Source organism: Lissotriton helveticus, chromosome 5_1, assembly GCF_964261635.1.
Source record: "Lissotriton helveticus chromosome 5_1, aLisHel1.1, whole genome shotgun sequence".
Classification (NCBI taxonomy): domain Eukaryota; kingdom Metazoa; phylum Chordata; class Amphibia; order Caudata; family Salamandridae; genus Lissotriton; species Lissotriton helveticus.
This window is the reverse complement of record NC_136065.1, coordinates 1,947,445,104-1,947,462,038: the sequence shown is the minus strand read 5'-3', so window position 1 is coordinate 1,947,462,038 and position 16,935 is coordinate 1,947,445,104. Positions and strand designations below refer to the sequence as shown.

Here is a 16,935-nt window from a genome sequence, read left to right as displayed (position 1 = left end):
TTGATAAGAAATATCAGTATGTGGGCGGCCAGGGGGGTAAAAATAGCAAGGAAAAAGTTGAGATGGAAAAAAGAACATGGAGGGATTTCAAGTCCAGGTCTCCTACTATACTGGCGGGGATTTCAATTTCAAAATGTTAGATCACTACTTAAGGAACACTCCTCTTATCTATTATACCAGCAGGCAATGATAGAAGGAAGTTTCTTTCTTAATAAGTTTGGTCATCCCAAATACTTAAAAAATCAGGCTGAAGACGGTATTATCAGCTTGTAAATTGTGGCATCAACTCAGAAGAATATTAAAGATCCCACACTATAGCATCTTTGCCCCAATTTAGGAACCTCCAGGAACTCCAGCATGCCTTACAGATAAACTATCGATTCCCCTTAAAGAGGCAGGGATAGTGAAGTGGAGACAGTTGGAAGAAGAAGGAGCCATAATAGGCTGGAAATCCCTGTCAGTAAGAGTCGAAGGTAACCTGTCAAAGTTTAAATACTATCAACTGACAATCTGGGTGGAACAACTTAGATAAATGCTGTGGGCATACATGAATCCAGACCCCTTTCAGGGGGCACAGGACAAACAGGCTACTGGGCCCGTATCTGGGAGGGGTGGGGATATGGCTGCAGAACAGGCACTACTGGGCCCCAATAGGGGGGGGGGTGGATGAGGTCATTTGTCACTGGTGTCCTGACAGGGCGCAAGAACTCAGAACTTAACAATCAACCAGTAAGCACAATAAGCTGCTCTCTAGCCTGGTGATTTTCTTGTAAAAAGAGAAGTGCTCTAATAACACAACAAAATGTGACACTACACATAGTTTTGGGGTGTAGGTACAGAGCTACACGCTATAAGCTATTACTGATGTGTCATGGCTTGTACTGCCCCGGGTTCTGATCAGGTGTGGTTCTCCACAACCTACTGCAATGAAATACTGCTAGAGTTGTAGTACCCACTCTTGTATACAGAGCATCTGACCAAGGGGACTATTGGGAGAATCAACTCAGGTGCAATATGGTATTATGGTTATAGAATTGCTCTCCCAGTGTCGGGGACTTATATGTCCATTCAGTCTCATATCTTACTAAGTGTTAGGAGAGGCTCACTGCCAAGGATGAACTGAGCAGTTATATGTCATGATGTAGTCTCTCAGCTTTCAGGCAAGGCCCTGTATTACCTGTCTGGGTGAAAAGCTTTTTGGTGTGTGGTGGTTTTTTGTCCTCCATGCTGTTACACAACAGTGTCTTTAGGCAGTGGGAGCAGTATCAAGGAGGTGACTGCCTCTCAGGTGACATCAGAGTTGCAGCGCAGCAGGCCAGGATCAGAGATTAGCCCAGAATCTACGCAGTCACACAACAAACTCTTCTGGCAGAAGTAGCTGTGTTGAGGAACTAGTACCGCCTCTTGGGCCATGGCGAAGTTGTGGCACAACAGGCTGGGGATCATAAATTCTCGTCTTCTGGGCAGTTACAGCCTTCTGAGAGCGGGGGATGTGTTGGGTAACTCAGTTTGTTGCGATTCACAGCAAGTTGCTCAGGTCACGACATGGATGCTAGATGGAACATTGATGTTAGCGATGGTCACTATTCCTTGTAGTTCGCTAAATGAACCATGCAGGGAGGCCCGGGAAACCTACTCTCAGCTCAGGTAGGTAAACTTCCACAAACAAGTTGGCTTCTTCTGGATGTTCTTCACTCTGGGAACACTACTGGGCTTCTCCTCCTGGATGCTGTTTCCTCTTACAGGACAAGGCACACTCCTTTCCTCTCGGAGCAGGCAGGCTTCGAGGTGCTGGGTTGATCCACAACTTGTCCAGCAAGTTTCACAAGATTTCAGGTGATGTTTACTCATCTCTGGTTTGGAAGATTGACTGTCAGACAGGCACTAGAGTAATTGCAGAGCAGCTCCTCTTCAGAACATTCACTTTGTGACCCAAAAGAACTTGGTATTGAAGCAAAGATGGTTGGTTTAAGTCCCTCTTTTGTTCTCATTTTCCAGACAAGGAATGTGGATCCGCTATTTGTGGTTCTGGAATTGGTTTAGGGTGGTTCACTTTCAAATGTCTGTAGTGTAGACACAACCTTTGTGCAAGGTGATGGCTCTCACAATACGCAGTGATTATACTGGCTCCAAGCTGGAGTATCAAAGGCGCAAAAAAAGAGCACCTGGCGGTCATCAGTCTTCCTGAGGCGATAATCACGGACTGACTATAACGCGGAGCCTGCCTAGAAAAATCCTTACCTTTAATAACAGACTCTCCTGACTCACCCCCTGTCCGCTAACATCCACCAAAAGGCAAAGCTCCAGAAATATAATCAGCACCCCCTTGCTAAAAGGTCTTCATTCATGGAATTTGTAAGGTTAGCCCTGTCTACCTCCATACTCACTTAAGTGTCTGATTCTCTAGTCTCGTCACACACATGCAGGCAACACACCTCCATTGTCAGGGGAGGGTGTCTCCAGACTCTATCTTGTCAGTTTGTATAACCAGGGACCATCCAATATGATCTCACACACACACAAGTCAGCGCAAGGGTGAGATTGTGTCATCCCAGCATAGCTTTACATGAGTGTGCTAGTAGGCTGCACTCCTCTGAGTCAGACACTAAGAGAAAAAAAATATAATCCTCAGAAATTGTTACGCTGCCTCCACAGCTGTATGTGATCAAACCAAGGCATGGACTGTAGTGTTTTATAGCTACCATGGGTATAGTTGGTGCACCCCTCCTAGGTCACAGGTCAGGTTCTGAACTTTGGCTTGACCATTGACAAATGTAGGCCTTGGCGCACCTACTCGATTAGCATGCTGGCTGGGCCAAACAAAACGTCAGGCTAGCAGCTCCACATGAAGTCGGGTACTCAGGCAGAGGTACATGCCCATATGCTATGCAGACAGCATTGTTGTTTTCCCAACACAGATCAACTACCAGTAGGGCAACTGAGTATCACCTTTCACTTTTGAGTGAGCAGATTACCTAATTCAGGGGGACAGTCTGGAAAACTGAGTTGGTTAAAGGATGTGGCTAAGAAAAACATAGTCAAGGAAGGGCGATTTAATCACAGTAGTAATGGCGAAAAAGGAAGTGTATGCAGTGTATAAGTTGGCAGGGTATGCTCAGACGTGAGTCCCTTGCTCACTTTGCCACTGTATTCAAGCAAGCCTGGCTGAAGACGGCTGGAATGCCAGAAACCGGTCCTCGGAAGCTTGAATCCGGTCCAGGGAAGGCATGGCTTGGCATTTCGGGCTGGACTGTTCCCGTGAGGCACAGGGTCAGACTGATTTGCATATGGCCATGTCTGAACTGGGGTGGCAGAGTGGGCTAAAGAACGGTGATGGAAACCCAGATCTGTTGACTGGGTGTGGGTGTTTGATTGGTTCAGATACTCCGTTCATCACCACCCACTTTTGTACCGCTTTGTTCATCATAAGTTGGCAGGGTATGCTCAGACGTGAGTCCCTTGCTCACTTTGCCACTGGATTCAAGCAAGCCTGGCTGAAGACGGCTGTAATGCCAGAAACTGGTCCTAGGAAGCTTGAATCCGGTCCAGGGAAGGCATGGCTTGGCAGTTCGGGCTGGACTGTTCCCATGAGGCACAGGGTCAGACTGATTTGCATATGGCCATGTCTGAACTGGAGTGGCAAAGTGGGCTAAAGAACGGTGATGGATTAAACCCAGATCTGTTGACTGGGTGTGAGTGTTTGATTGGTTCAGATACTCCGTTAATCACCACCCCCTTTTGTACCGCTTTGTTCGCCATAAGTTGGCAGGGTATGCTCAGACGTGAGTCTCTTGCTCACTTTGCCACTGGATTCAAGCAAGCCTGGCTGAAGACGGCTGTAATGCCAGAAACCGGTCCTAGGAAGCTTGAATCCGGTCCAGGGAAGGCATGGCTTGGCATTTCGGGCTGGACTGTTCCCATGAGGCACAGGGTCAGACTGATTTGCATATGGCCATGTCTGAACTGGGGTGGCAGAGTGGGCTAAAAAACGGTGATGGATTAAACCCAGATCTGTTGACTGGGTGTGAGTGTTTGATTTGTTCAGATACTCCGTTCATCACCACCCCCTTTTGTACCGCTTCATCATTTAGGAGAGCAGAGGGTTAATGTGGCTGCTGCAAAGCATGTGTACCGTGAAGATCACAGAAGAGCATATAATGTAAATAGTTCATTGGGGTGCTCCTTTTTTCGTAAAGATCCTTTGATTACTTGCAATTACTTGCGGCTCCTCTGCCATGGCGGAGGAGCGTCGCCCCACTGCTGGAACCAGCAGATGCACCTAAAATAAAATGATAATAAAGCAGTTAAAAAAACTGCTTTATCATCATTATATTTTACTCTGGAGCTGCCGCCGAGTCTTGAGGGCGGGGCTTCCGGCAGCAGGAGGAGTGGTGGGCTCAGGGCACTACCAGTGCGCATGTTGATTTGGCCGGCCGGCCACGGCTGGCCAAACCCACATGCGCACTTTGATATCTCCAAGATATTGCTTGGAGATATCCGCAGGGCTCAAGAGCCCAGGGTCACAGTCCCTGCTGTAGTGTGTAACCAGCCCGCTCCACCTAATACCTACACTTCTGTCATGCTGGGTAATACCAGCATAATAGTAGAGTCTGGATTTGCGCAGGGCACTCTGGTAGCCTGTGTGAGAATCGTCACATCGGCGGCTGGAGCTGAAGTGTTGGCAAGGCGGCGGACATCAGGATTCAGGTACATTTTATTTATTTTGTATTCCTCCCCCGCCCTACCAATTTACCCAGCTAACGGACGCGGCTGATGAAGCAAACCATTAACTGGCATCAAAGAACTGCTTGGAAACTGAAAGGTATTGGTTACAGCATTGTGATTGTTCCCTCAGTCTTTCATTATCCTAATGCTGTAAAAAGGGTTCATTTGGGTAGAAAATCAATTCTTATTAATAAAGGCAACCCCCAACCATTGTGGTACGTTTTAAATTCTTAGTTTGTGCTTCTCCAGACCTAGTCCTCTTAAATTACACTTACTGCCTACCGGTATGGATAACTTGTGACTCCTACACCTTGTAGTCCTTTTTCTCATGTAACATTTCCTATACACTGACTTACAAGTGTGATTCATTGTCTCTGTGTAAAGCGTGTCCAATGTAAAGTGCTCTGACACCCTACATTGGTATGAGTGGCACTATAAAACAAAAGGAATGCATGTGAGAGAGAGTGGTTATGGAGACTTGAGGGTCACTGTTAAAGGATGATAGTGGGGGAATCCATTGCGAAGGAGGCCATTAGCGAAGCACTAGCAAACAAGATCACACTGGGCAACACTAGTGCTAAAGCAACCCCTTTCACTAGAATCAAAACAACTGTGAATTAAGTTGTGACTAGGAGTAGTACCTCTCAGGGGGCATTGGTACTAGATGTTGTGCAGCAGCTTCAATCAGCATTGTAGACTGTGCCATGCTGCTCCCAAAACACTACGGCGTATCACAAGCGGTTGTAAAAAAAAATCTTCTTTTCAGGAAATTCTGACCACAACCAATCTTCTATCTCCTGAACATAAGATTCTGCAATCAGTAGGGCAACTGGGTATCACCTTTCACTTTTGAGTGAGCAGATTACCTAATTCAGGGGGACAGTCTGGAAAACTGAGTTGGTTAAAGGATGTGGCTAAGAAAAACATAGTAAAGGAAGGGCGATTTAATCACAGTAGTAATGGTGAAAAAGGAAGTGTATGCAGTGTATAAGTTGGCAGGGTTTGCTCAGACGTGAGTCCCTTGCTCACTTTGCCACTGGATTCAAGCAAGCCTGGCTGAAGACGGCTGTAATGCCAGAAACCGGTCCTCGGAAGCTTGAATCCGGTCCAGGGAAGGCATGGCTTGGCATTTCGGGCTGGACTATTCCCATGAGGCGCAGGGTCAGACTGATTTGCATATGGCCATGTCTGAACTGGGGTGGCAGAGTGGGCTAAAGAACGGTGATGGATCAAACCCAGATCTGTTGACTGCGTGTGGGTGTTTGATTGGTTCAGATACTCTGTTCATCACCACCCACTTTTGTACCGCTTTGTTCGTCGTAAGTTGGCAGGGTATGCTCAGACGTGAGTCCCTTGCTCACTTTGCCACTGGATTCAAGCAAGCCTGGCTGAAGACGGCTGTAATGCCAGAAACTGGTCCTAGGAAGCTTGAATCCGGTCCAGGGAAGGCATGGCTTGGCAGTTCGGGCTGGACTGTTCCCATGAGGCACAGGGTCAGACTGATTTGCATATGGCCATGTCTGAACTGGAGTGGCAAAGTGGGCTAAAGAACAGTGATGGATTAAACCCAGATCTGTTGACTGGGTGTGAGTGTTTGATTGGTTCAGGTACTCCGTTCATCACCACCCCCTTTTGTACCGCTTTGTTCGCCAGAAGTTGGCAGGGTATGCTCAGACGTGAGTCCCTTGCTCACTTTGCCACTGGATTCAAGCAAGCCTGGCTGAAGATGGCTGTAATGCCAGAAACCGGTCCTAGGAAGCTTGAATCCGGTCCAGGGAAGGCATGGCTTGGCAGTTCGGGCTGGACTGTTCCCATGAGGCACAGGGTCAGACTGATTTGCATATGGCCATGTCTGAACTGGGGTGGCAGAGTGGGCTAAAAAACGGTGATGGATTAAACCCAGATCTGTTGACTGGGTGTGAGTGTTTGATTTGTTCAGATACTCCATTCATCACCACCCCCTTTTGTACCGCTTCATCATTTAGGAGAGCAGAGGGTTAATGTGGCTGCTGCAAAGATCACAGAAGAGCATATAATGTAAATAGTTCATTGGGGTGCTCCTTTTTTCGTAAAGATCCTTTGATTACTTGCAATTACTTGCGGCTCCTCCGCTATGGCAGAGGAGCATCACCCCACTGCTGGAACCAGCAGATGCACCTAAAATAAAATGATAATAAAGCAGTTAAAAAAACTGCTTTATCATCATTATATTTTACTCTGGAGCTGCCGCCGAGTCTTGAGGGCGGGGCTTCCGGCAGCAGGAGGAGTGGTGGGCTCAGGGCACTACCAGTGCGCATGTTGGTTTGGCCGGCCGGCCACGGCTGGCCAAACCCACATGCGCACTTTGATATCTCCAAGTTATTGCTTGGAAATATCCGCAGGGCTCAAGAGCACAGGGTCACAGTCTCTGCTGTAGTGTGTAACCAGCCCGCTCCACCCAATACCTACACGTCTCTCATGCTGGGTAATACCAGCATAATAGTAGAGTCTGGATTTGCGCAGGGCACTCTGGTAGCCTGTGTGAGAATCGTCACATCGGCGGCTGGAGCTGAAGTGTTGGCGAGGCGGCGGACATCAGGATTCAGGTACATTTTATTTATTTTGTATTCCTCCCCCGCCCTACCAATTTACCCAGCTAACGGCCAGGGCTGATGAAGCAAACCATTAACTGGCATCAAAAAACTGCTTGGAAACTGAAAGGTATTGGTTAGAGCATTGTGATTGTTCCCTCAGTCTTTCATTATCCTAATGCTGTAAAAAGGGTTCATTTGGGTAGAAATCAATTCTTATTAATAAAGGCAACCCCCAACCATTGTGGTACGTTTTAAATTCTTAGTTTGTGCTTCTCCAGACCTAGTCCTCTTAAACTACACTTACTGCCTACCGGTATGGATAACTTGTGACTCCTACACCTTGTAGTCCTTTTTCTCATGTAACATTTCCTATACACTGACTTACAAGTGTGATTCATTGTCTCTGTGTAAAGCGTGTCCAATGTAAAGTGCTCTGACACCCTACATTGGTATGAGTGGCACTATAAAACAAAAGGAATGCATGTGAGAGAGAGTGGTTATGGAGACTTGAGGGTCACTGTTAAAGGATGATAGTGGGGGAATCCATTGCGAAGGAGGCCATTAGCGAAGCACTAGCAAACAAGATCACACTGGGCAACACTAGTGCTAAAGCAACCCCTTTCACTAGAATCAAAACAACTGTGAATTAAGTTGTGACTAGGAGTAGTACCTCTCAGGGGGCATTGGTACTAGATGTTGTGCAGCAGCTTCAATCAGCATTGTAGACTGTGCCATGCTGCTCCCAAAACACTACGGCGTATCACAAGCGGTTGTAAAAAAAATCTTCTTTTCAGGAAATACTGGCCACAACCAATCTTCTATTTCCTGAACATAAGATTCTGCCATCAGGCGGTCGCATGTTGTTTGACATTTGATTTATTTTCTTTTTTTAATTTTACAAAGAGGCCATTAAAGAACTGAGGGCCAGATGTAGGAAGCCAAATTGCGATCGCAAACGCTGAAATCTGCACATTTCGTCGTTTGCGATCGCAATTCAGCTTTGTCCAATGTAGAAAGGCAAATACTTACTCGCAAAATAAGGATTCGCTAAAATTGCGATTCCTTATTTTGTGCAAGCATTTGGAGAATCGCAATTTGCGATTCCCTAAATGCTATGCTAGTAGGCATTGCAAATTGCGCTATTGCCTTAAGGAATCGCAAATTAGCACCAACTTCAAGTTGGTGGTAATTTGTGATTGCCTTTAAAAAAGCACTGTTTTGCTTTTTTTTAAAGTGCCATGTGGCACACATTCATACCCTTAGGGCATGTATGTGCACCACATGTGCACACATGCATATTTCAGGGGTGCAACAGGGTGTCCCTCTGGAACCCTTGCGTCCATGAAATTGTGCACGCAAATTGCGAGTACCTATTGGGTACTCGCAAATTGCGGGTGCAATTCCCATTCATTCCTATGGGCCTCCAGGCCCATAGGAATAAATGGGAGGGTATTCCTTGATTGCGAATCGCAATTTGCAATTCGCAATTAAGGAATATTAAGGAATCCCAAAAAATATTGCGATTCCTACCTACATGGCATTTTGCAAGTCCTTAATAGCGATTTCCTATAAAATCGCTATTAAAGACTCGCAAAACTGCTTTTACCTACATCTGGACCTGAGTCACGAACAAGACCCCACCTTAGCTTAGCACAACCAGGGGGCTGTAGTAATGGAGCGTCTGAACCCTCTTTGACAGTGCTCCTAATTTATGTTTTTATTTACATATTCCTTCAGCCATGTGTAATATGGTTGGCTACTATGCCCCGAGGTTTACATTCTTCTCTTTTACTAAAGCCAATAACTTTATACCTTATCAACGTACGTGCACCAGGTGTTGCTTTCTTGTAGAAAGATGAAAGAGAGCTTGTAATGATTTTAATTAATCGTCCAATAAATGCATATCTAGCTATCTATAATAGTGCCGTAATGCAAGTAACATCCTTGCATGTAAATAATTCGGTAGGCAGTAAAGTAGGTTTTGAGAAAGGTTTATTAAGACCAGTGCTTTAAATGGGCCAAAGAGAGTACCGGTACTCATAGGGATGTAAGCCAAGCTCAGTGAAATTGGCATTTACAAAAAGCGCAACACAGCAGACAACGAGTGGGTCCGTTTTCCTGAAGCACTCCGATCAAGTGCTAATCTCCCCTTTCAATATGCTAACTGAGCCGCAACCCGTAAGCATTCATTCAGAGTTGGCAGGAAGTTTGAGAGGTCCACTTGGGCTTTGTGTAGTCCAGAGCACTTCACTGTAGGTGTGAGAGCAGGGCCTGCTAACCAGGGGTGCAACACCTATTGGGCTCACGGGGCTTCAGCACCCCCAGTCGTGTGTGTCAGCCCGGGCTGACACGTCTTCGCGGGCTGCCGACTAACTAATTGCAGCCGCACCCGAGTACTTAACAGGTCTTTAAAAGACCATTTACTTGTAAATTAGGCTTTTGTTGTGTTTTCGCCCCTTCTTTCAGTCACTTTGTCTATGGTTGGAAGAATTAGCCACCCCCCCGAAATATTTTTCAGCCCCCCCCCCCCCCGAAATTTGGCTCTAGTTGCCCGCCTGCTGCTAACAGGCATATCTCGTGACTCTCGGGAAATCGAAGAGGCAGCTTCCTGCTTGCATAGCAGACTACAGCAGCACTTGTTTGCAACCAGACTGAGGAGGAAGGTGGCGATAGTCATGCTGTAGCACAGCACGTGGGATCAAGGTTTAGCAATGAGGGCCACAACTAATGTATGCATTTCTGCGTGCATGAATGCTTAAAAGGTGCCCCTGGCCGGATCCCTTTGCGCTGCCCATAGCTCCGCCCCCTAACCCACCCCAAGCCCGCCCTCTGGTCCACATCCGAATTTGGTGAGTACCTGCACTTATTTTTTTCCATAAAGCACTGATTAAGTCACAGTTACAGTTGGTTCCAAGTAACTGGTAAGATGGACAATATGCAAAACATAGTATTTTTGCTAGTATTTCTAACTCCTTCAAAGTGAAATGTTGTACAGATTTCTTTGCTTTGTTTCGTTTTTCAGTGTGTCCCCCAGGAGGGAGCGGGATTCGTCCTCGGCAGGTACATCTGCGTCTGCAGGCCGGGCTTCTATGGGACAAAACGGACCCCCAGCTCCAGACAGGCATGTATGTACCCAAGACCTCTTCTGGAGAGTACCTACCCAGCATGTGTACCCACAATGTACGCACTGCACACTCCTACCACAAATATACTCAGCAAAGCCACATAACGTGAACCTCCTCCCGTCTACACATCGCAGACAACAGTGCAAACACCACAGAGCTCATCAGCAGCAATCTACACAACACTTACAACAGAGCATGTACACAACGGTGTATACACCACCTCCAACACAGTGTACAGACAACAATGTAAAGTGTACACATAGCAATATGCATGTTTCTTCCTGCAGAGAACACAGAAATGAATGGACACACCACCTCTTGCAGACTTTATGAACAGCGCTCTTGTAAGGTCCCTGGTCAGCCATCAGTAAACTAGAGTAGAGCGACTCTTAGCAAGCGCAAGGGCATGCCTCTGGCCAAGGCAGGCCGAAGCAATCCTGTGCAAGGACTAAAAATGGACTTAACTGGTTATCCCTACTCTCAGTTTAGTAGCAAGCCGAAGCAACTCTTCTCTACTAGAGTTGAACGGAGAAGCACTAGAACATTAGCAGTGCAATTGAATTTAATTCACACGTTTCAAGCAATTGACAAGGTGTAGCCCAGAGTCAACCTTATTAGCTATCATGACAATTTTCTTCTCACCTTCGACAAAGACTCATGAGCAGGGCCTATACGTTTAGACCTCAGTATTGTGTTGACACTGACAGCACACAGATCTTACGACGGCTACAGCTAGGAGTGTCTGGATCTGTCTTGTTGCACTTACACTGGTTCCTAACCTACTGTTTTCAATATATCCAAATAGCTCTCTTTAAATCTCCACCTACTAGCATCACAACAAGGGCTTTGCAAGGGCTCTTCACTGTCCCCCAAATCATTCAACATATATCTTAGACCATAGCTGATCCAGTTACTCTACCTGGCGTCACAAAATCCATCCAAACTGGCGACCTCCAACTCCATGTCACACTAAATAGTCGCTTAAATGGTCAGCAAAGTTAGCGTTTTGTCCTGTCAATGCCAATGTCCAAGCATGTATGAAAGCAAGTGTGCTGATGACGTTTGAATCCAAGCTAAAACTTCTCTCAACCTGCTTTTCCGCAAGATGACTTGTAATCAAAAATGGCAGAAGTTGCAGCGAGCCAAAGACAGAGATATAATACATGACTGTCACAATGCCATCAAACAGATGGAAGAAAAGCATCTCAAATTCCATGTGCTGAAAAACCGAGTTTTTCCTCCTCTCACCAAAGTCTGACCTTGCCGCTGACTTTATCTTGCTTGAATCGCTAAAATTGGCAGATATCAACCCACAACTGCTCCCCTCTGCTAAGGCTTTGGGATTTCTTCTTGACTCTAACTTTAACCTTAAAAACCACATGCAAGACAAATCCTAAAGCTTACCAGACTTAACCTTCACAAACTCAAGAAGCTGTAACACATTCTCTCCTTCGAGGACCTTGAGCTGGCAGTGGAAAAGGTGGTAATCTGTCATATGGACTACAGCTTGTTCCTCCTCACTGACCTTCCAAAAAGTATATTAGACCTTCTGAGCAGTGCTACGTGAGCCAGATTTCTCACCAATACCAAAAATGGGATCACGTTTCCCATTGCCCACCTTCGATGGCCTTAGTGCTGAATTTGTTAAAAATAAAAGAAAAAGTAAGTGCCAGAGCTCTTCCCAGGAGGTCACTGCAGCTTGCACCACCCATTGTCCCTGCCAGCGCTTCCAATCACAGTACCTTTATAGAACCAACGGGGTTGACCCTGTGTCCCTCAGAACCTGGGTAATATGTAGTTTAGAAAAAATGGTTCTGTCGGGTTCGAACAACAGATAGTTAATCGGAAAAAACAATTTCTTCTGCTTCTAATAGAACCAAGAATATCTACAATGTTATCACAGAACCTTATAATGAATAAATGAGAGAGACCTATGCATTACTTTGTCATCTCTTTATAAAGTTTTTCAAAATCAAAACTTATTTCTATACATTATATACAGTAACTGTCATTATACCAAATACAGTGCAAAGAATCAAGTGACATTTAGTGAATTCGTGAAATACCAAATATATCCAACTTCTTTTATAAAAAACTGTACATGTATGTACAAAGTCTCATTTCCTAAGACCATCAACTAATACAATCCCGTAACCTATCATTTCTTTCAAATTTATTGAGAGTTCCGGGTTTATATGGCCTGAAAATAGATGTCGACGTTTCGACCCTTGAAGCGCAAATGTTTTCAGTCGCGGCGGGTCTTTATCAAGACAGTAGTATGCAGCACGACAGTCCTATTCGCCAGGTGCAATAGTCACTTGGGAACGGTGATTTCTTTAGCCGGGAATAACTGCAACGAAGAATCTGTTTAAACAATTTTATGGATCTCGAGCCTGCTTCTGAAGCAGGCTCGAGATCCGTAAAATTGTTTAAACAGATTCTTCGTCGCAGTTATTCCCGGCTAAAGAAATCACCGTTCCCAAGGTTCTGTGATAACATTGTAGATATTCTTGGTTCTATTAGAAGCAGAAGAAATTGTTTTTTCCGATTAACTATCTGTTGTTCGAACCCGACAGAACCATTTTTTCTAAACTCCAATCACAGTACCAACACATGTACTAACCGTCACACTCCAACCAGTGTGAAAATTCAGACTAATCCTGCCACCAAAAGTTATAACAATGGCTTGGATGGCAGATAATAGTAATTTTTATTGTATATTGAATTATAAAACCACTGTTGTGCTCATTTCAAAATTAGACACACAGCGCCACCACATGGCTGACCGTCATAAGTGCAGGTGTTGGTAATTAAGTGCCGGTGCGGAGCACCAGAAACCATCAGCTCAAATTAAGCAGTGGATTGCCCCCAATCGAAGCATGGTGCACCATGAAAATTGCAGCTTCATCTTAAAAGCTATGGCCCACCCCACTAAAAAATACAACCAAAAGAATCTCCTCTTCTGGTAGCTTTTAATCACTTTGCTACAAAAACTGAAGATCACTCCCCTCTTAATTCAGAAAAAAATCCACACTGTGCAGATCCTTTCTGACTCCGGCCTACGAGTATAGAACGCTCCCCCTTTCCACATTTAAAAATGCACCCTCCTTTCAGATCTTCAGATTCCTCATCAAATGCCTCCTACTCAAGGAATACTTATCCCTCCCTGCCTGTTTAAATCATTCCTTCTAGCTAATCCCCATGTGCTCCAAGATATCTGCTGATTTATGTCCATCTATCAACCGTTCACCTGCATAAATAACTCTTGGTGATACACGGTGTCCCTGAACCTCCCATTCTACCAGTTGTTTACCATTACCCTCTAACTTCTGAGGACTCTTTTGACCAATGGTGTCTTGGGCAAAGTTGTTTTGCTTTACTTTGTCTTCATACATTTCCAATCTTTTTGTAGCAGCTCTCTTGAATATTTGCAACCCACTCATCTTTCGCTTATAAATCCCACTTGTATGAACAGCTATTTTCGGTTTGCGTATTGTCTTGATGTCGGTAGTTGTCACCTTAGGCACTAACTCAATTTTTTATCCCTTAAACTGCAAAAAAAAATATTCTCCATGTCATGTCTACCAATCTGAAAGAGACTATTAGTTATAGATTCTTAACCTTAGAATTTCCCCCCAGGCGTCAGACTAGATCCGGAGAATTATTGATCAGCAGTACCCCTGTGCGTCGGTAGGTGGTGTTGGTCGACTCCGTGTAAGTCCTTGGTGTCGTGATGGCCGGGATGACTTTGTGGTATCTACTTAGACGCTACTCCTGCACGCTAACATCAGTTCTTTCATTTTCCACACCAGCCAGCGCAGATCCGGAGAGAGCGGTCCTCTCAGACATTTTTTGACTAAACATTTTTGACTATTTGTCGACATCTTTTTTGAAGTTTTATGACTCCTGGTGCACGAGGAATGTCAAGTTTTTGACCCGGTTTCGAGTCTTGTGACTCACTCACAAACTGATGTTGGTCACCGATCCGCACCTTGTGTGCCTGGAGCGCAACCACGACTGAAAGTTGTGCTCCGACTGCCGGGCCCTAAACCCAAAGTCTTTGCAGGAGCGGTCCCGAAAACTTTTGGAGGCTCGGCAGTCGGCTCTGCGCCGTTCGAGGTCCTAGTTAAGGGGAAGGTCACGGGACCGGTCGCGGAGCCACCACCACCATTCGTCATCGAAGTCTTCATCATCAGGTAAGTCAACGCACCAGGGGTGTGCTTGCTCCACTGGTTCCCCCACACTTCCCGCAACAAAACCACCAGTAAGTTCCTGGACCTGGGGTTAGTTCTAGCCAAGCGTGAAATAACTAGCCATTGGAAGGCGGCCGCGGCCCCTAGCATTGAGCGATGGCTCCGAGACTTTACTAAGTGGGTGGAATGTGAGGGGACGCTCCGGTTCGGCAGACTGACAATGATAAATTGTGGGATTCGGCGAGAGCCTGGGTGGCGTTGGTGGATCTGCTCAAGAACCCGGCCGAAGATGATGACTGACCTCTTCAGCTATGAGTGTCCTCTTTGACACATGGGGCCGCAACAGCAGGCAGTGTGATGAGAGAATGGGAGGGGTGACCATGAAAGTGGATGCGTCCTCTCAGCGGAGATATGGACTAATGACATAGGGCTCGACTGGAGTGTATGGAACATATACTGAGTAGCTGCACGTGTTGTTAGGGAAAGCGACATGTCTGAAGGAAGGGGGGGAAGAAGGGTGGGGGGGAGAGTACCGGGGGAGGGGGGGTTCAGTTGGGGGGGGCGTTCTTTTTTTTTTTTTTCTGTGCTGAAGCATAGAGGCTGGCAGTGCTGGAATGAGTACTGAGCGACACAATCAAGCCCCACAAGACTGTATCACAGATCAACTGCGATATCATTTTCACTGCCGGAAAAGCCTCACTCTTTCTGTGGAACAGTTTACTGGCTTAAACCGGATTTGACGAAATGAGGCGATATTATACTGGGGGCATCAGTGGTGATCGAGTACTGAAGGGCCACTGTATACCGGTTGGGTATGTATTGGATGTGAAAGAGCCTTAAATGAAAATAAAGTTTGTTTTAAAAAAAAAAAAAATCAGGTAAGTCAACGCACAAGAAGAAGGCGAAGAAGCATTGTCACTCTTTGCCTTCTCCCCGTTCATCGGCTGACGCGACGCGAGACACGGAGGGTCGTCATTCACCGGCTCCGCCCCTGAAGCCTGCTGGGACGGCTCCATGCTTCCCTCCCTTTACGGGAGCCGGAGCGTCCCTTGCCCAGCTTTGTGCATTTTACAAAGCCCTCTACTCTATCTTTGGGCAGCCAGACTCCGCTGGCGCGCCTTCCGGCCCTGCAGACTCGGCTGGGGGATCTAGGACTTCGTTGTCGGCAGCTCCGGCCTTGGCAACGCAGGGCTCCAAAGGATTCAGACCTGATCAGGATCAGCGCCCAATTCCTCTGTAGATGCCTCTGCCATCTCCGACGCCGGTTGCGCCCCTGGCCGGCGTCGACCCCAGCCTCCCTCTCGACTTCGACAGGGAGCTAGACCAGCATCGACAGACGCCGGTACCAATGCCGAAGGCTACTTTTGTACCGCTGTTCTTCCCAGGCGTTCACTATCACCCTAAGTAGCAGCTAGAGGAGGGTGAGGAGGACTGAGAGGGGTCTGTTGACCCTCTGGCCGACCAGCTTGAAGAGCCAGACTGAAGAGAGGATTTGGGTGATGCCAGTGGTCTGCATACCACATCGGACCTTAGTATGCTTTCTCCCCCTACCGTGGCTACAGAGGAGGGAGCTTCCTTCGCTGTGGTGTTGCATAGGGTGGCCGAGGCTTTGAGCCCGGGGCCAGAGGGTGGGTCAGTCCACCAATGACTCCCTGCAGCTGCCTCCAAAACTTCCTAGTCTGACTTTTCAGGGCCAGTGGGCGGCAGGATATGCCATCACCTCCCCCGCTGGCACATCACGTCGGACAGGTGGGTTTTGCAGACAGTCCGAAGGGGCTACTCCCTCCCCTTCGAGACTACCCCTTCTTCCATGCCACCAACACTCCATCGCATGTCGGAGGATCACTTGGCCTTCTCCGTCAGGAAGTTACGGCTCTCTTGGCCAAGGGAGCTATTGAGCAAGTCCCTGTGCCAGAAGTAGGTCATGGTTATTATTCCCACTTCTTCCTGGTACCCAAGAAGGACAAAGGCCGGCGTCCTTTCTTGGATCTCGGAGTTGTCAACCGCTTCCTTGGACTTGCAGCATACTTATTTTCACATCCCCGTCTTGCATGCCCACCGGCGCTACCTGCGGTTCACAGTAAGCCACGAGCGTTTTTCAGTTTACGGTGCTCCCCTTTGGCCTTACCAGGGCCCCTTGTGTGTTCAGGAAAGTGATGGCAGTGGTTGCAGCTCATCTGCACAGATCAGGGGTCCCGTCTTCCCCTATCTTGACAACTGATTGTTGAAGACAGGCTCGCCCCAGGCTGTTGTCTCCCACCTCCAGACTATGGCGGACCTCCTGCATTCACTGGGATTCACTAACAATGTGCCGAAGTC

At 46.9% G+C, this 16,935-nt stretch overlaps 1 protein-coding gene across 1 annotated transcript in view; it reads left to right on the top strand.

Annotated features, from left to right (window-relative positions):
• GPR179 (G protein-coupled receptor 179) overlaps positions 1–16,935 on the top strand; it is a 289,378-nt gene that overhangs the window by 231,507 nt on the left and 40,936 nt on the right. Inside the window, exon 3 of the mRNA XM_078645602.1 lies at positions 10,321–10,423. Within this exon, the coding sequence (XP_078501728.1) occupies positions 10,321–10,423 (103 nt within the window). The remainder of the gene's footprint in view (positions 1–10,320; positions 10,424–16,935) is intronic.